This window comes from Pseudonaja textilis, chromosome 4 (assembly GCF_049901715.1).
Source record: "Pseudonaja textilis isolate UNSWEBS1 chromosome 4, rPseTex1.2, whole genome shotgun sequence".
Lineage (NCBI taxonomy): Eukaryota > Metazoa > Chordata > Lepidosauria > Squamata > Elapidae > Pseudonaja > Pseudonaja textilis.
The window spans coordinates 47,113,861-47,141,478 of NC_141993.1; the positions used below are offsets into that span (position 1 = coordinate 47,113,861).

At 36.7% G+C, this 27,618-nt stretch overlaps 1 protein-coding gene across 1 annotated transcript in view; it reads right to left on the bottom strand.

Annotated features, from left to right (window-relative positions):
- NEURL1 (neuralized E3 ubiquitin protein ligase 1) overlaps nt 1–25,501 on the bottom strand; it is a 130,751-nt gene extending 105,250 nt beyond the window's left edge. The window contains exon 1 of the mRNA XM_087932644.1: nt 24,674–25,501. Coding sequence (XP_087788770.1) covers nt 24,674–24,758 — 85 coding nt within the window. The 5' untranslated portion in view covers nt 24,759–25,501. The remainder of the gene's footprint in view (nt 1–24,673) is intronic.
- Nucleotides 25,502–27,618: the final 2,117 nt, after the last annotated feature.

Below are 27,618 nucleotides of genomic sequence, written 5' to 3' on the forward strand. Positions count from 1 at the left end.
GTTAGCTTCTGTTTCCATGGTGAATTGTATTTTGGGGTGTAGGCTGTTGAGGTGTGTGAGGAAGTTGTTCAGTTTTTCTTTCCCATGTGGCCAGATTATGAAGGTGTTATTTACGTATCTGAGCCAGAGTTTGGGTCAGTTACCTTCAAACCCAATGCAGAGAACCAATCTAATCCCAGAAGGCTGGGCAGGGTGCCTTCCATGATTAAAAGGGAAAGGTGACCCACAAAGTTCTTGAACTTGACAGAAAACCTGCCAGACCCTATGACCAGAAGGAAATTACCTTGATAGTCCTTGAACGATACCTGGCAAGGTTTCAATTGTTTCTTAGTGATAGTAGGAACCAGGCATTTTATGGTGCTCCATGAGACAATGGAGAGGGATGATCCCATGTCCACCTCCATGGAACAAGGTTTCCCTTCTGAAAACACAGTAACAAATTTTGTTAGAACAGAGTTTGCAAGAGTGACAGGGAAACAATTTAGAAGTGTGGCAAGGTCTGGTGATAGTAAAGCATTCTTCAGATTGGGTATTTACTCACTGCTGCGCTTGGTAAGGAAAAGTTTGATTTAGATTTCTTCTGCTTTTGCAAACCCTTGCTAAATGTCCCTTACACTGACACTTTAAACAAATAACATTTCAAAATTGGCAATTTGCCCTCAAATGGTTACCACCACAGCTTAAACAGGACAGCTGTGATTGTGTTGGTTTGCTGATGGAACCCCCATTTCTTCTTGGCTGTGTCTGCTGGTCCTCTTTGTCAGTTGAGACACCCTCAAGGATCACATCTTCAGAGTGGACAGATGCTTTGGTAGCAGCAGGGTTGATAGTATGTGGATTAGAACTTTGAATCTTGGTGGCTGAAAGTATGGATTGCTCAGCGGCTATTGATTCTTCAATGGCTACTTTTAATGTGAGATTGGACCTAGCTAGGAGATGATGTTGCAATTGAAGGTCACGTATGCCATAAATTAGCTGGCCAAGTAACCTATCATCCAGTTCTTTGAAACCGCCATGAAAAGCAGCAGTTCGTAAGGCAGCCATGTACGAACTAATGGTCTCCCCTTCAGCTTGAGCTCTCCTTCTGAAAGCCAGACATCTCGCTATTCGCGATGGCTTCGGGGAGAAATGATTGCTCAAAACTTCTTGTAGAGTCTCCCACAAAACAGCCTTTACAGTTTGAGGGGCCAACAGAGCAGTTGCGGTGTCGAAAACAGTTGCGCTGCAAAAACTCTGAAAATAAGTTTTTTTTCTTTGGCTGGCAATTTCTGACAAATCAGCAGCATCTAAGAAACAGTCAAACCTGTTAATGTAAGAGTCCCAGGTTTCAGAAATCGGATAGAAACACGGAAAAAATGGCGCGGCTGTCATCGTGAGGCATTTGTGAGGAGAAAATTTTCTTCAAGCAATCCACACTATTTTGTTGAGAGTACTCTCTAAAGCAATCCTACCTTCGTTGCCAGTGTTATATAGGCAACATTAGTAATGGGAGACAACCCTTTAAACAGTTAGAACGTTTATTATAACATAACTGGTTACCCGCGGCTGCCACAAGTTAGCAAGTTCGCGTGTAGTGGTGGGCAGCAGCTGACTCACCTGTCAGCTCCTTTTATATTGCAGCTGTCAAACCAGCCAGCCAATGAACAATGGCCACAACACCCGCCAGAACTCCAGACTAGAACAAGAACCACGTCAGTACGTAACACTACTCACCTTGCTGCTGCCGTCCTCTTCTTCTTTTTCCTTCTACCTTTCCCAGAATTAAGCACTTATCAAGAAAGCTAGAAGTTCGTATAATGTGTCCAAAGTAGGATAATTTGTTCCTCCAATGAGCACTCTGGGTTGATTTGTTTGTTTTTTGGCTGTCCACAGTATTCTTCCTCAATACCAAATTTCAAAAGCTTCAATATTCTTCCTAAATTGCTTCTTCAAAGACCTATTTCTCTTCCATGGAGTGTTACAGGGAATATTAATGCTTGCATTCTTCTAATCTTTGTAAATATAGATTCATCACAGCATTTGAATAGCTTTTCCAAGATCTTCACTGCTGTTCTACCAAATACTAGTATGAAGAGAATACTTGTTCCTTTACTGTGATAGTTGATCCTAAACCTAGCTAGCTAGCATTTCAATATTTTCATTATCAATTCTAAGGTTGGTTTTTGTACCTATTGCAATTAATTTGTTCTTTTTTTTACTATGTTCCTTGTAGATCCTTTGCATTTTAGTAATGACCTCAGCATAGCTTAGATTATTGGTGTCTTTTTTCTCCAGTTTTAAAACCATATTATCTTCTTTTAATTCAGTTTCCCTTAATGGATATTCAGTATATAGGTTGAATAAATAAGTTGAGATTATATAGCCTTGTATCACTTCTTTGCCAACCTCGAATCAGTCAGTTTTGCCATGTTCTGTATGCAGGTTTCCTGGCCTTCCATATATGCAAATAGTCTGATTTACAACCATTTGTTTAATCACTGTTCAAAGTTACAGTGGGACTGAAAAAAGTGACTTATGACCATTTTTCACACTTATGACTGTTTCAGAATTCCCGTGGCCACATGATCAAAATTCAGATGCTTGGCAGTTGTCATGTATTTATAACAGTTGCAGTGCCCTAGGACTATGGGGGTCACCTTTTGTGACCTTCGGACAATCAAAGTGAATGGGCAAGCCAGATTCACTCAACAGCCATGTTACTACTGCAGTAATTCATTTAATAACTGTAGCAAGAAATAAATAAAATGGGGCAAAACTCACTCAACTTCATGCTTAGCAATGGAAATTTTGGGTTCAAATATGATTATAAGTCCAGGACTACCTGTATAGATTTCTCATGAGGACAATGAAATATTCTGAGATTCCCATTTTTTAAAGCATATTCCACAGCTTTCCATGGTTGATGTAATCAAAGTTCTTTTAATAATCAGTGAAATACATACTGATTTTTTTTTTTGTAGTCTTTGACTTTCTCAATTTTTCAGAGTGTATCAGTAATAATGTCTTCTGTTCAATGATTTTATATTTTCTCTCCATGTACTGATAAAAATACAGGGGTGGTTTACCACTGCCTTCTCCCATCCAGTCTGAATGGTTGCCTTTGTCATTGTCATTAAAGTGATCGTCTATCTTCAGCATCTTCCTGTATCTCTGTTGCCATGTATTGGCACCTGCTTGCTTTAGATCAGGGGTGTCAAACTCACGTTGTCATGGCAGCATCATGTCACATGACATATCATGACTTTTTCTCCCTTCACTAAACCGGGTGTGGGTGTGGTCAGTGCGTGATGGATCCGGCCCACAGGCCACGAGTTTGACAGCCCTGCTTTAGATGGACAACAAGGATGGACCTTCATGCATTGGGTGACTGCTGGGAGTATATGCTCTTGGCATTCATTCCAAATGTTCTTTGTTCATTCCACCCAGGTACATTCCCACCACCACAATGGCACAGCAGGAGTTGTGGTGTGACATTATCCATATCCTTCAAATTTTTCTTTATTTTATTCACTTCTCCTAACATAGTTCATTGCCCAACAAATGGTGCTCTTAGCAACATATTAGTGAAACCAGAGTGCCATCTAGTGACAGCACTAGGAATGTCAATGTTAAAACAACCAATTTCAGAATCTCCTGTTAATTTCACCTTAATGGAGAAATATGGCAGGCAAAAAAATCTGCATCTGTAGCCAAATTGGAACACAGATGGCTGAAGTGTGTGGTAGGGGAGGCATCTTTTGACAAGTTTTCTTCTGGTGGAATGAAGTCATATTTAGTCCTTCCATTGACACTGGATTGCCTTCCTCATAATGCCACAGCACCAAAAATAATGACAGTAAACACCTCCATTCTTCCTCTACACCTAACTGTCCCATCAACAATCTGCTGCCTAACAGATGACTTGATGACTTTTAGCATCCCAGATGAATTAGCAGCAGTTTTCTAATGAAAAGACCATCAGTCAATGCCTGGCAAATGATATTGGAAGTTGTTGTTGATCCATATCCATAGGTTCTGACTTCCTTAAGACCTTGTGTTAAATCATGGAGAATGTTTCAACCTATTAATAACAGAAAGCATGAATCTGACATAAAAATACTACTGTTCATTTCCACAAATTAAAGTTATGTTTCCACAAAATAATAAATACATGAACTGTGCAATGATGGTTAAAAGAAGTAATTATATTTTTATCCCTTTTCATTTGATGTGTAACTTACTTTCCCCATGCTTTTTTCTCTCACACAACTTAATGGATTGCTTATAGGAAGGAACAGTGACTCTCCAATTATTAGTGAGCTCCGCAAATCAGTTGGATATTAACCTCTCTTTCCCATCCTTATTCATGCTTTATGTGCTCTACATGGGGCCCCTCTTGAAGAGTATCCAGAAGCTTTGGCTGGTGCAGAGTGCAGCCCTTCATGGCATGGGCCTAGGTTATCTGAGGAACTGGCTCATTCCATTGAGATGAGCCTGCCCCCATCTGCTCCAGCAGAAGAGGCATGCTGTGGACTGTGTCAGTCAAGGAAATGTGATGGGGCCCAGGAGAAGAGCCTTTTCTGCCATGGCACTCACCCTCTGGAACATATTGGCCCCTCAAGGACAGTTCCGCATCCTCACTTCTGGCCTTCCAAAATGGCTTGAGGATCTGATTCTGCCAGCTGGCTTGTGGCCCCAATAGGCAGTGGCACCTTGGAAGTGGTTAATGGATTAGGCAGACCTTCCACCTCCTCTCCATACTTTCTTTGCTCCCTTTCTTTCCATCGTGGTTAATTGAGTTTTAACTGAATTTTAAATTATGGGTCTTATTTATTGTTTTAATGTTTATATATAGTATTTTAATTGTATAATTGCAATCTGCCTGCAGTTTCCTCAGCAAGATGGGCAGCATAAAGATTTAATAATAAAATAATTAAAAATAAATACTTTATCCAGGCGTCTGCATGCAAGAGTTAGAATATAGAGAGTGTTTCCACGATTGCTGGTATGCAAATTGCTTGGTTGTGTCAGGATAGTTGTATATTTTGCTGTCAAAATAAGAGCTCTTTGAAGGGGGGAAATGAAATGAGAAACAAAAGAAAAAACTGTATGAAATGTTGCACTTAACTGGTACTGAAAAATATGGAGTGAAAAATAACCTTCTGTGGGATTTTTGTCGTAATGCTTTTGCATTGTTCTATATCTATATGTTGCCCCTCCCCCAAAATTACAGGGTGCCCATGATAATTCCCTTGAGGCCCACAAGACTTCCTACTCAGCTATTTATTTTACAACTTAAACTTGAAAATAAATAAGAAGCTCACTTACTATAAAACCCCAGGATAACTTTATTTCAAAAAATATCTCTAAACAACCATAAGCATGTTGCATAAGGTTGACTATGGCATACAGATATGCTTTGTATCTGATTAAGGCTCCCCTGTCAATGCTCTTGTGAATGGACAAACCCTTCCCAACCTACATTTTAGAAAGTACATTCTCAAACATGCTCTCAAAACTATCCATGTGCCCACCAAACCCCAATAGGTTAGGGATTCTGTATCCAATATGATACTTTCCTTCTAGTTACTTCCCTGCATTCTAGATACACTAATTGGTATCACATACATTAAGCTATTTTATCAATGCATCTTGTTAATTGAATCGTATTTGATCTGTCCATTCATCATGCTAAGCCCAAGTCATGGTTTACAAACCAGACACTCAAATTCGTACAATATGCTAAGCCAAAACCACATATAGTTTGTGAACCCAGCCAGTGAGTTAAATGTATTTATCCCCTGAAACCCCACCAATATAACACTACCTAACTAGTTACTGTACAACTGAATGAATAAATCTGATTCCCGTTAGCCAATATATATTCCCCATCACTATTTCTCCCACTACAGGCTGCTAAAACAAAAGCCAATAAAGAATTTCATTCATCTGAGTTCTGTGCCCAATTAATTAGTGCTGAAGTTGTGTGGAAATTAAAAAGTACAAAGAATATCATCAAGAAAATTCTGTGTGTATATATGCACACAAACATAAACACACAGTAAGAAATAGATTTTCCTCATTATTTAACTGAAGATGGCCCAAAAATAATTTATAAAGAAGAAAGAGAGATAAATCTCAGGAGCAAATATTAAAAGACAGAGCATTAATACAAATAAATTGTCCAATTAACTTTAATTAACTTTTTTATCAGAGGTAAGGAACTGAGTTCATCTGCATTAAAATGGCACTTGCAAAATGATTGTCAAACAGCATGTGTTTCCAATGCTAATTATCTCTATCAGTTTGCTATACTGTTTCCCTAGGTCAGAGTTCACAGATATCCCACAGTTCCTGCTAAACAACTTCTCAGCATTACCATCTGAGCAAAACTGCTTAGATTTTGGATGGAAATGTATGTATAATACATGCACATTATAAAATTACATTGTTTTAGTTATCCTCTAAATATTGCACATAAACTCACCCATAAATGTCCATGTTTTTCAATTTCATATGATTCAAACATTTCTTATATGAAAAATGCTTGAAAACCTAGCAACCACAGTTATATCACCATGCACAATTGTAATATTTTATGCTAAATGCACACACACATAGTCCAAAATGGAAACCAGAAAGCCATAGCTATTTGACATACATATGTGAGCCATAACTGTAGACAAGAACAAAAAGTATAATTCCATTCAAATGTTTTAAACAATAAAGCCAGTATAATCAGCTGAGTTCCAAAATATGTGGAGGTCACCAGGTTGTTTCCTTTTCCATTCAAAGATGGAAGAGGTAGAATCCATGGTGTTATATGCAGGGGTGGGATTCAAATTTTTTAACAACCGGTTCTGTGGGCATGGCTTAGGTGATGGGCATGGCTGGGTGGTCATGTGACTGGGTGGACGTGACTTGGTGGTCATGTTATTGGCTGGGTGTGGCCAACTCAATATCACTCACATCAAGTCACGCATCTCTTCGCCTGGCCTCTCATCATCGTGGGGATGCTGCAACAGTCATAAGTGTGAAAAATGGTCAGAAGTCACTTTTTTCAGTGCCATTGTAACTTTGAATGGTCACTCCATGCAAGCAAAGTACCAGCAAAGGATGGGGGAGAAACTCCAGAGAAGTTCCAGAGGCAGGAAGTCTAGTCCTCCCAAGATTGTAATAAGTGTTAACGGAGAGACAGTTTCTGTAAGCAACACCAGAATGTTTCCTTCCTGCCTTCCTTACAGGATTAGGCCAGTAATTTCTTCTAACAACTGGTACTCCGAACTGCTTAGAATGTTAACAACCAGTTCTAGTGAATAGGTGTGAACTGGTAGAATCCCACCCCTGGTTATATGTAAGAAATATGTCACAGGATTAGCAACCTAAATGTCTCTAGATGTTTTGATTTCAATTCCCTTTGCATGTACTCCATATAGACCAAGCCTGTCAAACTAGTGGCCTGTGGGCCAGATGCATCATGCACAAGCCATGCCCACCCCAGCTCTGCAAAGGCAAAAACCATCACGATATGTCATGAGACGCAATTCAATTTGATCTATTGAATAATTTGTTACCACCCCAGTTCAATGCACAACATCATAATACAGTGATAGAACAGATCACAGGCCTATTCCTTGATCTCTCTACATAACAAGATTGAGATTTGGTAGAGAACAAGCTAGATAAAAAAATTTTAAAAATGTAAAACGTCCTTTGTTCCCAATTTAAATTTTGACTCTGAACCACTGCATGAGAGAGTTTCATAAACAAATTATACTTTAAATACAGAGATTGAAAACAAATCCATATGATGTCCACAGAAATGACCACTGAACAAAAATAGTTGGTTCTATTCTAAAATAGACAACGTAATTACAAAAAATTAAATTGTCAGATCATTATTTCACATTAGGTGCATGAAGTACCTGGAGGCAGGAGTGCTATGGTAACAAGGTGAGTGATGTATTAATCATACCTTGAAAAGCCAGGACACAGTGCTTACAGCAAACAGTAATTGGTAGAAGTAAGAGGAGGGAAAAGCAGCTGTGTGTAATATTCTGACCAGATGACAGGACTCAGAAGAACGTAAGCATTTTCTGTATTAAATCAAAGACCTATCTAGTTCAGCATCCAGTTTTCCCCAGTGACCAACCTGGAAAGTAGGGCATAAGAACAACAACATCTTCTAGCTTTTCAATCTAGAAAATGGAATCCAGAGATAAAGGCTTTTAACTTGGGAGTATATAGCTGTCATGTCTAGCAATCATTGATAGATTTGTGTAAAAATTCTGAAAAAAACAAGAAATGATAATACCAAAATATTTTTCAAGTTAAATAGGTACAGCTGTCTTCCTGGACAAGATCTTTGAAGATTGGGCTCAGATCTTTGGGATTTAAGGCTTTAAGAAGAAAAATATAAAAGACGGTAATATTTCAGAGACATGCACAACTAGGATTTCAACAAGACTGACAGACTTATTTAGTGTTAAAGTAGTCCTGTTAATGTTAAAAAGCTATTAAATAATAATGTCCATTCTGTCTCTCCATATACATATAATATTCCAAATATTATATTCCAATAGTATACAAAATCTGGGAATAATAACAAAAATATTCTATCTTCTGGGTTTTAAATTATAGCACCCTGCATGGACAACGGAAGTGACTATGGAAGTTATGGTCCATTCGTTTGTTCATCCCTCTGACAAATGAACAACAGAAATCTGATATTCAGAAGTGCAATATTAAAAAAAAATATGGAGCAACATGTTGACTTTCCAATGTGAGAAGTGACTGATCAAGATTAATCTCTTCATTCTGTTGATATTTTAATGAGGCCTTTTATTTTGTTAGATATTTTAACAGGCTCATCAGTACAACATTAAGCCATACTTATATGATTCAGATAAAGCAAATCTGATTTTGTAACTGTTCACAGATAAGTAAATGTTTACTCTCTGTTCCTTCTGCATTTCATTTCCCTCTTTTTTTATTCTCCCACACCAGAAAAGATACTGACTATGTGCTTGTTTTCAGGATAACACTTCATGTTTCTTTTTTTATATATATATATATATATATATTTAAGTTTTTATTGGTTTTTAAAAACAAACATAAACAAACAGAACATAAAACATCAAGCCATCTTCCATATGTATACATACAGTGTGCCGGTTGGTTTACAAATTGTTTTGTGCTTCCATTTCGTAGTCTTCAATTATAATTACATTGCATATAATCTTGTATTTTCAATCAAAAATTAAATACCTTAGTATCATTATTAATCAATCATTTGACTATACTTTTATTCATTCATGTTTTACAAAATAAACATAATTTACTTAGTTTGTTTTATAACAGTTCATAATATCATCCCAAATCTATCACATCTATGAAAGTTCTGCCCACATAGTATTTAGGGAAATGGCAAAAATACATCTTTTTCTAAACTTTCAACCATTGTTGAATTTACCTACATTTATTTTAATTTTTTCCAGTTATATTGATTTTATTGTATGCTATTTATTGTTGTAAGCTGTCTTGAGTGCTTATATAAGCAGATCAGCAGGATATAAATACAGAAATAAATAAGTCTTTATATGGATGTTGCTGATACTTGTAACTTAAGAACTAATTATTTTAACTGATGCTCTAGGAAAGGATAACAAATCACACTTTTCTCTGCAGTGGCAAAGCTTCAACAGGAATGAGAAGGAAACATCTTTTCTATCATTCATTTATTTGATATTTTTCTTGCTATAATGTCACAACTCTAAGCAGTGGTACAATGTCATAATAAAAAATAACAACAGAATTAAAACTTAATGCAATCTGAATTACAAAATCAAAACCCCCAAAAATGTTGAAGGGAGGGAAGGAGGGAGGAGTTGGAGTGTGAAGTTTCACTTAGAGAAGCAACTAGAAGTTTATATAATTTTATTACTATAAGTAAACTAAGTTGATGACCATTTTATATCAAAGGGAAAAACAGAATAACAACCATTCTTTGACAAGTGATCTAAATTAATTTCTATGATGTATGGATGGTACGGTATTACTGAAATTATTGCTCACAACTGCATATCATGTAAGCAATTGGAGATTAAAGAAAGTGGGTGGGTTTTGCATTCATGAAAACACCAGAGAGCTGCTGGGTAATGATATGTGCTGTAAATGATTGTACATTAATGTGATATTTGCAAGAAATCCAGGAAACAGCTTCCAACAGCACCTAAAAGTGTTCTCTTTACACATGAATTATAGCTATTTGCAGACCACTAGATGCAAATTAATAAAGAAACAACCTATTTTTATACAAAGAGCAATATTTATATACACACATTTGGACAGTAATATCATTAGAGGGGTCACATCTTTGCTTTCAACTTTGTTTTCTTTAAAAAAATATTGCAGAGTTTGGAGAAGTTCAAAACAAAATATTAAGCCTACCAAAGTTTCAGCTTGCCTATTTTATGTACTGTATGGTTTTCTTTTTGAATACTGAAAAGGTTTTTCAATGATTGCCATCAAATTTCAGTAACATGATTTTGGAACAATCGACAGAACATTTAAAAAGGGATTAACAGACTGTTGTTAAAAGAATAGCGTGAAACAGAAGGGAAAATGAAAAATGAAACAGAAAAATGAAAGTAGAAGAGAAAAGAGCAGCATATTCAGAATTATGAAATGCCTGTCCTTATTACAAGATTTGTAAACTATTAAAAAAACCTCTGGTAAGCAGAACAGTAGAATATGCAACATTGATTTTAATTTCAGTAGAAATAGGGCTGAATTGTGTTAAACCAGAATGGGGATAAAGTTAGTAAGTAGCTATACTCACAGTCAATTATATTCATGACTATTGCTGGAGATGAAGAACAGTCATTCACTAACCTCCTACCATTTATAATAATGAATCACTTTGAGGCAATACTAAATTAGCCATTCAAGAGCAGTAGCAATTAATTAAAGTCTATATCAGTCTTTTGAATGTTTTCTTCAGAATAAAAAAAAGAAAAGAGTACATTTTGGCTACATTTTTAAACCAGCCTTACCCCAATATAGAAAGTCTATAATAATATAAAACAAGAAAGTCCATAATTTGGCATAAAGAAAGAGGAAAGAAAAAAAACCCTCCAAATCTTTCTCAGGTTTCCTATAGATAGAGATAGAATGTAAAATGGGGGGGGGGGTTGTTATAGTGCAAGATTCCAAATCATAATTTCTCCCTACAACTCAATTAAGTCAATAGCTCTTTGCTAATTTGTTTTCAAAGGCCGAAGTCCTTGATTTACTGATTTCATAAGAATGACCTCTTAACTGTACCTTCTAAATATTTTTACTATATAAAGAGATGCTTTATATATATTTATAACATTAATTCTGATACTTATACTTAATAACAGTTGACATGAAAGATACAGATAAAAGATACAAATGAAGAGAATCAAGTAACATAATACTTGCTTAAGAATGAAATCTTGTTGAAAAGAAAGCTGCATTAACCTTGAACCCAGAAAAAATTCCAAATGTGACTTGAATATGATTTGTCTTTTGCCAGAAATTTATATCTTTTAAAAACAGACCATGTTGGCCTTCTTAATACAAAGTGATAAAATGCCCTAAGCAAATAAGGGTAGTTCAGTAAAAATAAAATCAAGGTGCACAAGGAAAACAATGAAATTAAGTTGAAATATAAAGGAAACCAAATTAATGATGACAATACCACAACCAGTATAGAACTGACAATTAAGATATTGACATGAAATAGTAAAGAGATTTTGCCTTTTTGAATTAATTATCAACAACAAGAGAAATAGCTGTTGAGGTTAGCACTTGGTAGAGTTGCAATGAAGGTCTTGGAAAAGAGATTCAAATGCCTGGTCCATAGCTACAAACATCAGAATTGTGCAGCAATGATTTTCCTTGTGAAACTTCGTAGAAGTGAACATTGGATTTTTAAGAAGCTGGATAGAAAGAGTATTGACACTTTTTTTAACTTTGGTATTGGAGGAGACTTCTGAGAATATCATTAATAGCCAGGAAAGCAACAAGTGCTTCACTGAACAAATCATTCGAAATACAGCCTATTGTATTTTGGACATTTTGTGCAAAGTCTTAGAGAAGTCTACAATACTGGGAAAGGTGGAAGGAAAGACATGGATAATCAGCAGCAAAGTGGATGGACTCAATTACAGAAGGGCTGTAATTGGTAAACATTGTTTCTACTGCCCAGTAAATCACTCTTCAAGTTAAAACCACAATCTTTTTAAATAATGGAAAATGAATGAAAGCAGCGGAATAGATGGAACATAACAGGATATACATATAGAAAATGCACAATATCCTCCAAGAAGGCAGAACAATTGCTTGTATTTTATAAAAGAAAAGGCTATCTATCTGGATGGTCTTTAAAGCTGCTATGTATATTCAATGGTTAAATAACCATAACCTATATCAAACGAAAAGAGAAGGATTGCTTCTAAACCTAATTATGAATAATTGTGAACAATAACCTTTCTATAAACAGAAGAAAGCCTTTAACGTATCCATCTGTCCACATTACACACATGCAAAGATTAACATAGTTATAGATATAGTATAGTATAGTATAGTATAGTATAGTATAGTATAGTATAGTATAGTATAGTATAGTATAGTATAGTATAGATATATAGATACACCAAAAGATGTGATTGGTTTTGTTGAATTCTTTCTTGAAATGGGATTATGATTTTGAAAGGATAGGATATTCCAGGAGGAACAAGTTAACTAGTTTTGTATGTTTTGCTTCAAAAAGTATGTGTATATCATTTCAGAGGATGAATTTAAAAAAACTATAAAACTGCTCTAGGAAGGCAAAGGTAGAATATTTAGTAGGTTTTGGTAGCCATGAGCTACTTTTTTGATTACCTGGATTATCTTGTTATCCTGGGTTCTAATGATTGCTGCATTCCCCTCTATGGAATCAGCTCTCCATTCTTCTGAGAGTCTACTGTAAGAGCATATTGTAGGAACAACACATTTAACAACATTTTAAAAACAGTCTTGAAATGATGGAGCACTGCAGTGGGAGAGAATGGCAAAGCCGTGTATCATTGTTGGATTAGGGTAATATTCAAATCTCCACTGAGCCATGAAATTCAAGTAACCTCAAGCCAGTCACTATTGTTTAGCTTAACTTACTTCATATGCTTGTCAGAAGGACAAAATTGAAACATATTAAGTTCAGCTCTTTCAATATGTGCGCCCTAAAGGCATTTTCAGTTAAACACATGCTTTACACATGACCAAACAGGCCCAAGTTTAAAGAAAGGGATTTTCTTCTGCCACATTTAGACCAGAACTCAGTTCCACAATAAAATAAGTAACTAAGGCAAATACCACCAATTAAAGCTAATAGTATTGTCTTATTCCTGTCCTCTTTAACAAATATAGTTATCCAATTGCAGCATTTGGTATTTTCATCAAATTATCTGCCTGGTCCAAAGATCACTGCTGACACTGCAAACATAACCATTACAAGAACTAAAGTGAGTAGAAAGACCTCATTTGGTGATCTACCTTAGAATCATATTGGAAAATAATATGGAAAGACAATAAAATGAGAGCTTAACACCCATTCCCTTCCAGCCCAGTGCACTCATTTTTGAAAGCAGTTTTTTTTATTAGCTCTGTTTTGTTCAATTAGTTTTCTCAGTTCCTAAATTAACAAATTTTGTATGCAAGGGACTAATAATTAAGAACTGTCTCCCTTCACTTTCCACTCTGGGTCTTAAAGCTGTTTATTAGGCTCATTCACTGCTTCAGATTCAAAGGCAAAATAATGTTTTGGGGAAAACATATTTACAATTCTTCAGAATAGTTACCCATGCCATCTCAGAAAAAAAAACATTTGGAACATAAACAATTGAATGTGGGTCTAAAGAAACCAATTTTGAAAAGAAACAACAAAAAGGTTAATATTATATGTGAAAATCTAAAATAAGTTGTATTTTATTCATTTGGGTTTACTTTCAAGAAAAAAAATCTCCACTTAATTGGGACAATATATTATTATGGCACAAACAACTGTTTTTCCCCCATCTTAAAAGCAAATTTAAATAAGCTGAGATCGCCGTTGGAGCCACATGACTTCTTTGCCAACAGATAATGTTTTCATTCATTTCAGAATTGAACCTTGTATCAGATCACAACCTCCATAGCTATAAAAGGAACTTATCTATGATTCTGCTTCTTATTAAAATCAGCTTCCATGTTTATGACTATTCTTAATCAAACAGATAAGAGTGTTGCCAAGGAGACTATTTCGTATCCCACATTGTGTTGCTAAAGCAACATGATTAAATTAGGTACTGTGCTTTTAACCTTCACATGCTGCACTTGTGCTGGTAGGAAAATTAAACTGTCACAGCAGTAAAGTCTATTGGATTTCTACATTTAACGCAATGGTGTAGAGTAGACAGCTACTTAAAAATAGTAATAGCCTTCTGTTCCTCTCTATCTGTCCAGATCAGTGGTGGTTTCCCCCCCACACAAAAAAATTCTACCAGTTTGGAGAGCTTGATTCTCCGAACCAGTCAAAATTTTCGCTGCCAGCCAGAACCTGTCCAAACCGGCCGAATACCACCTCTGGTCAGATCATTCTTTCCCAGCTCAGTATTCCTCTAGGTGTGACAAATTATAAGTCCCATACTTCCTATACATCATAGCCTACTCAAGCCATACAAGCCAATGAAGAAATTCAATTCTCAATGTTAAATATATATTCTGAATAGTTTTTGAGAACTAGGGTATAAGGTACATGAAAAAATACATTCTGCCTTCCCTATCATAATCTTAATCTGGATTGGGGGAATAGGCAAAATTATTTATTTTACAAAAGAATAGGTAGTTATTAGGACAAGCACACACTGAATATAACAGACTTGGAAGCAGTGGTGGGATTCAAATATTTTTAACATGGGTTTTGTGGGTGTGGCTTGGTGGGTGTGCTTTGTACATGTGCACACACTTTGCATGCCCAAATGCATACTTTGTGCAGGCGCAGAAGTGTTTGTGCAGGCGCAGAGCCATTTTAATTCACCTCCCGCAAGCCTGCACAATCCCAGTCACTTCAGCAGCTGCTGCGCGGCACTCTCCTGTGTTGCGCAAAGCAGCTGTGCTTCAAATTCAGAGGATAAACGTGAGTATGGGAGCCTGGGCAGGTGGGTGGGCCCAACAGCAGAATGGTGGAGAGAACCAGTTCGGTCTCTGCTGCTCATCACTGCTACCAGTTCTGCATAACCGGGCCAAACAGGTAGAATACCACCACTGCTTGGAAGGGATTGTGGAGGTCTCCTAGTCCAAACTCCTGCTCAAGCAGGAAACCCTATGCCATTTCAAACAAATGGTTGTCCAATTTGTTCTTAAAAACATTTTCTGTCGGACCGCTGGCAACTTCTGGAAACAAGTAGCTCCACTGGTTTACTGTTCTATCAGAGAAAGTTCTCCTTAGTTCTAAGTTGGTTCTCTCCTTGATTATTTTCCATCCATTGCTTCTTGTCCTCCCTTCAGATGTTTTGGAGAATAGACTGGCCTACTCTTCTTTGTGGCAGCCCCTTAGATATTGGATCACTGCTATTATGTCACCCCCTAGTCCTTCATTTCATTCAACCAGACATACTCAATTCCAGCAACCGTTCTTTCTTTGTTCTAGCATTCAGTTCCCTAATCATCTTTGTTGCTCTTCTCTGCACTTTCTAGAGTTTCAACATCTTTTCTATATTGTGGCTACCAAAACCAGATGTAATATTCCAAGTATGTCTTATCAAGGCATTATAAAGTGGAATTAACATTCATTGATTCTATCCCTCTACTAATGTAGCCTGGTACTATGCTGGTTTTTTTGCCAGCTGCAGCACACTGCTGGCCCAAGATCCCTCTCATAATTTCTACTATTGAGCCAGGTGCCACCTATTCTATATTTGTGCTTTTTTTTTCTTGCCTAAATGTAAAACCTTACTTTTATCAACATTGAATTTCATTTTGTTAAATAGGGCCCAGTGTTCAAGTCTGTCAAGATCCTTCTAGATCTTGAACCTATCTTCTGCAGTATTGGCTATTCTTACCAGTTTAATGTTTTCTGCAAATTTGGTGATATCCTCTAGATTTCAACTTTTGTAATGCCCCCATCAGGATGATCACACTGTCTGAAAAGCTGAAGGTCTCAAATATCAAAAAATGGTTGGCTTCAAACCAGGATCTAGCATCTTTATCTAGAACAAAAGTACTACAAATTAATGAACGGATTGCTTTACCGGCATATACAGAAAATCCTTGAATTACAATCACAATTGAGCCCAATTTTTCTGCTGCTAAGTGAGGTATTTGTTAAATGAGTTTTGCCCCAATTTACGACCTTTCTTCCCATAGTTGTTAAGTGAATCACCGCATTAGTAACAATTTAGTAACATGATTATTAAGTTCCCATTGATTTTACTTGTCAAGAAGTAGCAAAAGATAATCACATCACCCCAAAACACTGCAACCGTCATAAACATGAATCAGTTGCCAAGCATCTTAATTTTGATCACATGATCATGTGAATGCCACAATGGTTCTAAATGTGAAAAGTGATCGTAAATCAGTTTTTTCAGTGCTGTTATAACTTCAAAAGATCACTCAACAAACTTAGGGACTACTTCAGATTGTATTGGAAAGAGTTGCCATTTTTAAGAGCTCCTATGTCTTCAACATGATATAACAGACAGAAATTCAACAAATGTATAGTAGATTTCCTCATTTTTGAGGTACCATAAAAGGATGCATCAGTTGAATTTCTGCCTCTTATTCTAGAGTTAATGGAACAGCAATCATTAAAAAGTATCCTTTTCCTTTGAAAAAAAGTTATTTACATATGAAAAAAGTTTACATACATTTTTTTATGAATATTCTGTTCATTTCAATAACACTTGCAGACAAGCCCACTTTGAATTCTCCATTTTCATCTTCTAGCAAATGATGGGGAGTAGAAGAAATAATTCATTTATCTAGAGTTTTCAACTGTCCCCTTCAACTCTTTGTGGGAAATAAGATTAAAGAAACAATCGTCCCACAAATATCAATGACATGATCCCAACCCCCAGAAAGCATCTTAAGAAAGCTTATTAGTTGCATTTTATTTAATCTTCAGTCCATTTATAACTTCATTTCTTCATCTGCAGCAGATCTGTATAAATTAAACTTGGACATTAAGCAACTATGAACATTACAATATTTGTTCTTCAGATACTCAAGATCATAGGTAGCTATGAAAATCTTTGACACACTAAAATAAATGGAGCACAAGTCTTGTTTTTGAGTATGTTTCTCAGGAGAATGGTTTGATTCATAAGCATGAATTCAGCTTCTTACTTGTAATTGTGAGCCATATCAACCTTATATGTTCTCTCTTTTCCAACCTATTTTTTGCATGTAAGCTGAGGAAATCTAAAAGTTTACTATTCATGGATTGGAAAAATATTGATCTACAGGAAATTATAATCTGTATATTTTTTAAAAAAAAAGTAAGATCAAATTAAGATTTCAAATCAGATGGTTTAACAACCATCATATGAACAAGTATACCATATCTAGGTTTAGTGGGAATTGTGGTTTCTTCCTAATTATATGAAACTATTACATTGCCTCGCTGTGTGTATGAAAGAGGAACATGATAAGGGTTTATTAGAACTGAATCAACACAAATAGAAAAATCTATTAATTTGAATTGGAGAATGAAAAATATGGAATGTAGCTTCCAGAATTTACTTTAGAGAATGTGTGATTGCAGCCACTCTGTTAATATTTTCAATTTAGTTTATATATTACAAAGCAGTAAGTATGTTTGCTTTCCCAGAAGATACACAAAGGATATTTATAATAAAAACTATTAAATTTGAAAAACAACATAAGACCAGAGATATCTATCGAGAGAAATTATTTCCACCTATGTAAGAACATTAGTATTTCTTATTATCTTTGCCTTGAGTGTCATTAAACATCCATATACTATGAAAAAAAATTTATGCTGTTCTTAGTATTTATATCAAATCTTCCTCTCCATTGCTACAGGGCAGTTTTTCTCAACTTTGAAACTTTAAGATGTGCAGACTTCAACTCGTAGGATTTCCCAGCTAGCAAAGGCAGAATCAAGGCAAGCATTGGAAATACAGCTAAAGCTATACTGAGTTGTATCATTCACTTAATTCCCCTGTTATATTCCAACTTGCAAAGTTAGATAACAAGACTACTTTTAGCTGTAAAAGTTGACTTCTGCGAACTGCAAAATCAAAGGGATATATGAAAATTTCCTTCTGTATTCATAATATATATAAAGAATTTTTTAAAAGATAATTTAAAAAGAAAGGTACTTAAATAAGCAGTTATATAAACATAACTAAGAACTCCCTCAAAAATAGCTGTTTTTATAGAATTTTGATCAGCAATCTCTTATGAATTTCAGATAGATTCTTTAAAAAGGAGAACTCTGTAACATAGTATATCACCAAAATCTATGTGCATTCAAGCGAACAAGAATTTTGGTCAGCATTTTCAATTAGAGTTGTCCTTTATAAAAGGATAATAAAAAATGCATAGATTTACTGCAGATGCACAAAATAATACTAGTTTTTTTCCTTCCTATCATAAAGCTCTCTCCCTGAATTTGTTACATCTTAATAATATTCAGTCTGTTTGGGTAATTACAATGTTTCAGTACTTACTAATATTTTGTTTAGGATTATCGCTAAGCAGATATTCCTGTTGTTTTTTAATGAAAGCCTGAGTCCAACTTCCAAAAAACAGCAATGAATTCAGAAGTCAATAGAGTCAAGATGTACAAAGTACAAATAGATGTCATCTTGACTGTATTTTAATAGTTACAGGTGGTCCTTGACTTACAACCACAACTGAGTCCAAAATTTTCATTGCTAAGCAAGACAGTTGTTAAATGATTTTTGCCCCATTTTACAATTCTTTTTGCCATGGTTGCTAAGCAGTTTTTAAGTGAATCTTGTGGTCATTAAGCAAATCTGAATTCCTCCATTGCTGGGAAAGTCACAAAAGGCAATTACATGACCCCAGGACAGTGCAACTGTCATAAATACATGCCAGTTGCCAAGTGCCCAAATTTTGATTACATGGCCATGGGGATGTTGCTAGTCATAAGTGTGAAAAATGATTATAAGAAGCCGTGGTGGTGCAGTGGTTAGAATGCAGTACTGCAGGGCTAACTCACTGTTCACTCCAGAAGTTCAATTCTCATCAGCCCAAAGTTGACTCAGCCTTCCGTCCTTCCAAGGTCAGTAAAATGAGGACCCAGATTGTGGGGAGCAATATGCTGTAAACCACTTACAGAGGGCTGGAAAGCACTCTGAAGTGGTATATGAGTCTAAGTGCTATTGCTATTGCTATAAATCACTTTTTTAGTGCCACTGTAACTTCAAACAATCACTAAATGAATGGTTATAAGTCAAGGATTACCTATGTATGATCCCATTCACAAAGAATCTATATACTATTCATATATCAGGAAATAGCAGCAGTGAATAAGCTGTTTTCTTATGGAAATATAATACACACACATTAAGTAATAATACAATGATATTAAGAAATTAGTTCAAGACCAAACTATTATTATATAGCTAATCCAGTACTTTGATGCAATCATTTGTTTTTATGTTACACTTAAGTTTGGATTGCAAGTCAAATAAACTTATGTCTTTAATATTGATAACCTACACTTCGATTAAAAGGAATTTTTATTGTTCTCTTTTATCTTCAGTACTCTAAGCTTTCTAAATAATAGACAAATTCCTTGTGTGTCCAATTACACTTGGCCAATAAAAAATTCTATTCTATTCTATAATAGAATGTTCATAATTTTAAACAATCACATGAAACAACACAATGCATCAAGTTTATATAGTATTACAATAAAAGATGAAATATTACAATAATAAAATCTACTAATCAACCAGAAAGCATTATAACATCCAGAAATACACAGATCATAAATACGCATCACATTTACCATAAAAATATCTCAGCAACAAAGCTCTTAAGACTAAAGAGTTCTCTATATTTTAAAGGAAAAGTCTTAACAACTGAGATATAACAACTTCCTGACCCTCAAATAACAGTTTCTTCTGCTCCCCAATTTCTTCATTCTCCTGTCCTTTACTTTCCTTGCCATCACCAATATTAATCCAATCCCAGACATACAGGTTTCCTTTTCCAAACACAATGATAGCAAAAGGACAAAATGTACAACATGACATCACAAAGCAAGCTCCACCATTTTGTAGTTGGTCACAACGTTGCCTGCTAGTATATAAGGAACAGAATATGCAAAAAGTTTCCTGTAATCTTCACCTTTTGCAGATGCCTACAAATGCTTTGAAGTGAAAAACAAAAGTTACCTTATAATCAATTTTGGCTTTTTTTGTTGTTGTTAGTAAAGCTACAATCTACTTGACAAATATGCTAACAAAGCAGTACACAAAATATCTACCACATGTAGATCTCTGTAGTCCAGTGTTTCTCAAAATTTTCTCATGAAATATATTGGGAATAGCATCACCCCCATATTGACCATCTGGGTGAGAATTCTGCAAATAATGTAGCTGGAAGGCATCCAGTTCAGAAAGGCATCAACCGGTTATAAATGCCTGGGGCATATAATTAATTGCTAAGATTCTTATCTCAGTTTCTGAGAAAAAGTATTCTCTCTAACCTTTCAGTTTTGCTACTCAGATATTGACTTGCTGCCTTTCCTATGATGGATTATCTTAATAACACCATCAATCACTTATTCAGTAACCTTTACCCTGATCAGACAGTACTAGGAATAAAACAAATAAAAGGGCAATAATTACAGCCCTGTAAAACAGAGCCCTTAGAACCCAAACAGAACATACCAAATAGATTTGAACACACAAAAATGGGATGGGGTATGAATTTCTGTGTCCTTTGTCAGACTAGCCTAAGGTGAGGTGTGGTTTTTTTTCCTTATGGGGAATAAGATGTTAACTCTACAAATCAGTTAAATAAATAGAAAACAAAGCTACAGTCTTGAAATAAAATACTGGAGATGAAAATTAGCAAGGTGGCAGAAGGCAGGTGGGTACTAAATGAATGGAAATTATATCTCACACATCCATACTCCTATAATTAGTAGCTGCAGTACTCTTAACCATGGAAACATCCATAATGGAAAAACGTGGTAGCTCAACTATTATATAACATATAATATAATTCCATTCAAAACCATGGGTCAGTCCATCCAGGACATTCTATCTAGGAGATGTATTTATACCTCCCTTCATTTACATGAAAGAAATGGAGCCTGGAAGCACCATTTCTAAGTGTCTGCTCTGGTCTTTTAGATAAATGTACCCTTATAATCAATACTTCTGCTATCCCTTTTGATGTTCTAGATTAGGGCTGTCAAACTCCTAGTCCGGGGGCTGGATGCATCACACACTGGCCACGCCCATGCCCAGTTTAGCAAAGGGGGAAAAAGTCCCGATACATCACGTGATGCTGCTGTGATGACGTGAGTTTGACACCCCTGTTCTATATGCTACTTGAGACCCAACTTTTCAGTGGATCATCTGGAGATTAGTTGAAGCATCACCTTACACTATATTGATTTTTCAAATTAATTAATTTTCCAGTTTATCATCTTTATTTCAAATTCTTTTATTTTGATTTTATAGCTTGGTTATTTCATTTCATTATTAGTTATTAGTTTTTTACAAATATTAGTTTCTTAATTTTTAGCAAGAATATTTTAATTGTGCTGTTTATCTGTTATGCATTGTATGTTGTTTATTTTATAGATAGATAGATAGATAGATAGATAGATAGATAGATAGATAGATAGATAGATAGAGATAGAGATAGAGATAGAGATAGAGATAGAGATAGATAGACAGATATGTATACATATAATTTTAGAAGACGTGCCATATTGGGCAAATGGAATACATATAAATGTATCTAATGGAATACATTAGAATCCAGGAGATGGTGTGAGATAGTCCTGCCTTGGCACTAAACCAGCTGGGTGATCTTCACCAGTCATTCTCTTTCAACCCTAGGAAGCAGGTAATGGCAAAGTACTTCTGAAGTCTTACCAAGAAAATGCAGGAACTTGTGCAAGCAGTTGCCAAGAGTCAAGATTGACTGTTTTAAAATGTACATTCAAAAACAAATATCCAGTAATGGGTAAAACAGGAAAAATACACAAAATACATTCTATTCTGTGAGGAAAAATATTAATTGTGCCAAGCACAAAGAAATGCATACAACAATGATGATACTAGGAGAAATTTATACAAAAATGTTGTGAATTTTCATACAATCTGATCTCTTCCAGGTGGGTTAGGTCCATTAGGAGTATATACTCCAAAATGTCCCAACACATTTCATAGACAATAGATTGGCATGAGATGGATTTTAAGAGAGAGATAGCCTGCCACTTTTTCACTATATATAATTTTTATGACTCTGAATTTTAGTATTAGTACCACTATCTTGTTTAGAGAAGGCTGTTCTCAAAGATAAGCAAATAGTCTTTATTTTAAAGACAACCAGACATCGCTAAAGCTATAACGATTTCTGCATCCCTCCCATCTGAAACATTGTTAGGAAAATAGACTGAAATAAAATATATCTTCAGTTAAAATTTATTTCCACAAGTGTAACAAAATAGTGTCACATTCATAATTTCGTGCTGCTATGCCTCCAAAGCATTTTACAGGAATCTGTCAAATGCAATCAAACTTGTTTATTGTTCATGTAAACGTAGGACCTAAGGCAATCTTCTTTTTGGGAAAAAAAATGGAAAAAGCACATATTGTCCCTGGCAGTTACTTGGCAAGATTTTTTTTTAAATACAAGGCAAGAGAAAGCTTAATTACCACTTCATTTTAGTGAGTTCAGTCCTTTAGTATTTAAACTATACAAGAATCATTTTGTTTATTTGCCAGAAGTAGTGACAGCCCAGCAACCAAACCCAGTTTAACTGGGGATCAGAAAGAGATATGAAATGTCATATGAAAGCAATTCAAACCAGGTTATTCCAAGCTGCATTTCTGATCCATAAGCCTAAGCAAATAATAATTATGAGGATGTGTGGAGTCAACCTATGGATTCTATAATTTAAGTTTCTCCCAGAATAATTTCTAGTTGAGAAGCTTGTTATAATGATAAATCTTTCTTGGCAGTTTACAACAGAATCCTGACTACTGCAGCACTGATACAGAATGATGAGGTTCTGGGAAAGATTCGTCTGCCTGCCTCCTTTTTTACACAACTAATTTTAAACAGAACAATTGTTTGCCCTGATTTCTCTGTGACTCAGTCCATGTTGGAATTGTCTTCTTGACCAACATTTGCAGAACTAGACAAAAGCTACTAATACTCTTTAACTACATAGGAGCTTCATTAAAATAAGAATAGATGATTTGGTTTCAAACATTTTTCATTAGCAATCTGTACATTGTCCTATACCTAATCACCTCCTCTTATGTTGTGAACAAACGAAGCAACCAAAGTGCAAGTGTGAAAGAGTGGAAAACACGGGATGCAGAAGGTTCATTTTTCTTTAATCATCTTTTTTAACAGCCAGCCCTGGTCATCTTATTTTAAAACTGAATGAATGAATGTAATATGCATGAAATATATAACTGCTATTGTAGATTGTCCAACAAAATAAGTCAATAGATAAATAGATGTAAATACTTTCCAAAATAAGACAGTGCTCATGATTGAGAAATCACTTAATTTTGTATAATTGACTTCTGTTTAGTCCCAAATAACTTATGGAATAAGTATAATCTGGCTACATGTTTTGTGACCTAGCAAGATATTTTTGTGCAATGCCTAGGAGTCCAGTATACCAAAAGAAGCTCAGGTGATTCATATGTTGGGTATTTAGATTTGCAAACAAGTCTATTGGGAATTATGTCAACAGTGCCAGCTGAAGGTTTTAAAACATAACAGCAACTAGAAAGGATTGTAATATTTAATCAAATTTGAATTACAACCATTAGGATATCATTGATGCACATTAAATCTGTTATTCCTAAAATGGATCCTCCCACTCAAAAAGCTGACATTTCTGGGGTTACCAAGACAACAGCAGCTGCAGCACACTCATTCAGAAGTATATCATCGCCTAGTTCCTTAAGACGTGTTATTCCTCCTTCCTTTTTGATGCCCTCCTAATGTGTTATTTACCCAATTCATAATTGAAGAAAGAGTCAGGAGAAGTATAAACCCATTTCCCTGCAATAACTCAGGAGTAAAGTCCAATGAGACTTATTTCCAAGGAAAAACATTGACTTCCAAGTACCCAGATGCAGGATTTTAAACCCAAGCCGAGGAATCAAGGAGATTTTTCTATTTGTGCCACAAGATTCCTGCATCACAAGAATAAAAAAGGAAAAAAAGAGAGAAAGCAAACAAAAAAGATTCTTATTTGGGGAAGGGTTTCAGGTGATTTTAACCATCCTAGGACAAATTACAGAATGGGGAGGCAGGGCTGAGAGGCTGATATTTAATCCAGTACTGTATAAGCTTTGATTGAAGACTACTATAATGTCTAAACTTTCAAGGACTTTGCTCAACATTTCATGCTAAATGCTAGACCAGATTAAGTTCTTACCTTTGAGATGTTGATGATGGGCCCTGTGGAAGCGGTTGGGGTTGCCCCTAGGTATTGCTGGGATACTGGAGAAACTGTTCCCCATGGCATCAAAGGCAGCTAAGGGGACGACAAGAACTGGAGGGCTTTAGGTTTGTTGTGCTGCTCTGGATGAGAGGAAAGGGGTCATGGAGGGGAGCAAAGGGCTGGTCTCTCCCCTCCCCTCTTCGGACCTTCCTCCTCCTCTCTCTCGTTATCCTTTCGGTTTAAGATCCCCTTTGTCTTTCCTTCCTCATAAATGGTGTTTTTCTTTTTTTTTCCCCTTGAGCTAAGTCCACATCGCCTTGGCTGTCACAGAAAACCAACGGGAAGAAGCTGTCTCCCAGATGAGCTAACAGCTTAGAAGCCTTCTGCGGCGCTCTGCTCTGTATCCCTCGGGGAATTCAGGTGGATTTGAATCCCATCAAATCCTCGCTCCGAGTTCCTCTTCTCTTTCGACGTCCCTTCTCGCCCCCTCTCCCTTCCCGCTGGCTCACACTGTCTAGTTTACCTTGCCCAGGCAAAGCAAGAAGAGGGATGTCATCTGGCCCCGCCTTCGCTCAGCCATCAGCTGCTGCTGAAACTTGGCGTCTCCTAATCCTTCGATCAGTCCCCCGCCACCTTCCTCCTCCTCCTCTTCCCCCGGCATTTCTCCCTAATCTGGGGGTGGGGGGGGAAGACGGACGGACTGCTGTGGCGCCCCTTTCCAATCTGGTTGTTATGGCGATAGCTGCCTCCTCAGGCTCGGCATTTAAGGGACCGGACGGATCACGTGGGCAACCAGATGTGCCACCTCTGGAGCGGGAGGCCGGCCGGAGAGGCGCGCGACCTCTCTTCTCTCTCTCTCTCTCTCTTTTTTTTTCTTTTCACAGTACCTGGGTTACAGGTACCTGGCCGTACATCCCTCACCGTGCGTAGTATGGAGACACCGAATCTTTTTCGAGGGAAAATAGTCGGTGGAAGCTCCGCCTCGTTTCCCGCTCCAGCGGTTTGGACACTGACGAGAAAAGGGCGGGCGTAGGCGCACCTCTCTGGCCAGATGAAAGGTCGACCCGGCGGGGAAAATATGGGCAGCCGGCCGAGTGAATGCGGGCACGGGATGCTGTTGCGGGACGAATCGGAGAAGAGGGTCGGCGGGGCGAGTAATTTTACACGCAGAAACCGAAATGGTGCCCTAGGGGCGAGTCCCGAACCGGCAGGTGAACCGAGTGCCTAGCGGTGTTATGTTTTCGGTAGTACGATAGGGATGAGGAACAGGAGTGGTCCTGGGCACGTCCCGAAAATATTTCCCTGCGAACCCGTTTGTTTCCCCTTTTTCTTAGAGTCGGGTTTTATCCGATTGGATTAAATCAGGAACTGAGATTGTGTGGCCCGCCCACGTGTCTCTACTCCTAAAAATACTTTTAACACCGTTGTGCAAAAGTAGAAGGGAATAATAGTGTTTGGTGGCAAAGGGAGATATATCTGTATCCAAAGGTAGGTAGGTATAAAATGAGGTATAATATCTATTTGAGACATTTGTCCAAGAACTAGATGTCCAAAGATTGCTTTTTTTAATTGCATACAAAGGAAGTAAAGGCTCTAGATTTCTGCATAAATACTGCCTAAAACTTAGTTACCAAACTGAAACACTCCGTTATTAGGAGAGTCTTATCTTAGGAGGACTGTAAATCAGTCTCTTAAATCACAAACATTTTTGTGTGGATCTAATTTCACTCTCTGAAGTACATTATGTGTGAATTGGAAAGTATGCTAATATTTATCTAAAGTATGTTTTGGGGGAGGGAAAACTACATGCTTTATTATTACTTCTATATGTCTCAACTTCACACTATGTTATTACAATGTATGTTTGCAATTCACTGCATAGTGACATACCTTCCCAGATTTTTTTAAAAAAATATTGAGATAAATATTAGGTATTCTGAAAAGGAATATACTTCACCTTAATACTTAGAATTAGCAGTCAGAAGACCCAAGAAGACTATCCAGTCCAAACTGTTGATTTCTGTAAGTAGCTGAGAACAGCTGTATTTGCATTTCAGCTTGTCATGAATATAAATAATTCCAAATGACTCAACCTTTCTTGTGCCAAAGGAAAGTCCTTAGGCCAGTGATGGTGAACCTTTTGGGCCCTTAGTGCCCAAAGTGTGCACGCACACATGTGTACGCACACCCAAAAATGCAAGGCACCCCCCCCCACATGCACATGCACCCCATGCATGTGCACATGCCCCCCACTTGCCCCCACCCCCTGTGCATGCAACCCACCCCACCACACATACACAGCAGACACCCAAAGGCCAACTGGCCAGTGAGAGGCATGCGCACATGTACAGTGGAGCCCATAGAGGGGGCTATCTGTGGCACACCTGCCATAGGTTCGCCACCACGTCCTTAGGCCCTCTGGAAATTAGGCAATGTCTGTTACATTATGAATATCAGGACCATTACATTTTGTTTTAGCCATTTTCCTAATCTCATAGAATCATAGAATAACAGAGTTGGAAGGGACCTTGGAAGTCATCTAGTCCAACCCCCTACTTGAGCAGGAGAGTCTATTCCAAAGATTAGCCTCTGTCTGAAATCGAACTCACAGCCTCTCGATTGTGAGGTGAGAGCTCCACCCCTAGGCCATCGGACTCATAGACCTAGATGCATAAGAATTAAACCTTCCATATTTCTCCAGTCTGCAGTCTATGCTCAGTATAAAATTAACTGAGAAAAAGGATGTATATATGTTTTTTTTCTTCAGTGATTGTCCCTCTGTTGCATTCCATATAAAAGGTTTTTCCTTAACTGATCAATATCTTAACTGTCTCTATCAGGAAACTGAAAATAATGAAGAAAAAGCCCAGCCAGAATGTTCAGCAGGCTGACCTATAATGTTGGTTTTAAAAGATGATTAAGGAGATTTAATAGACTCG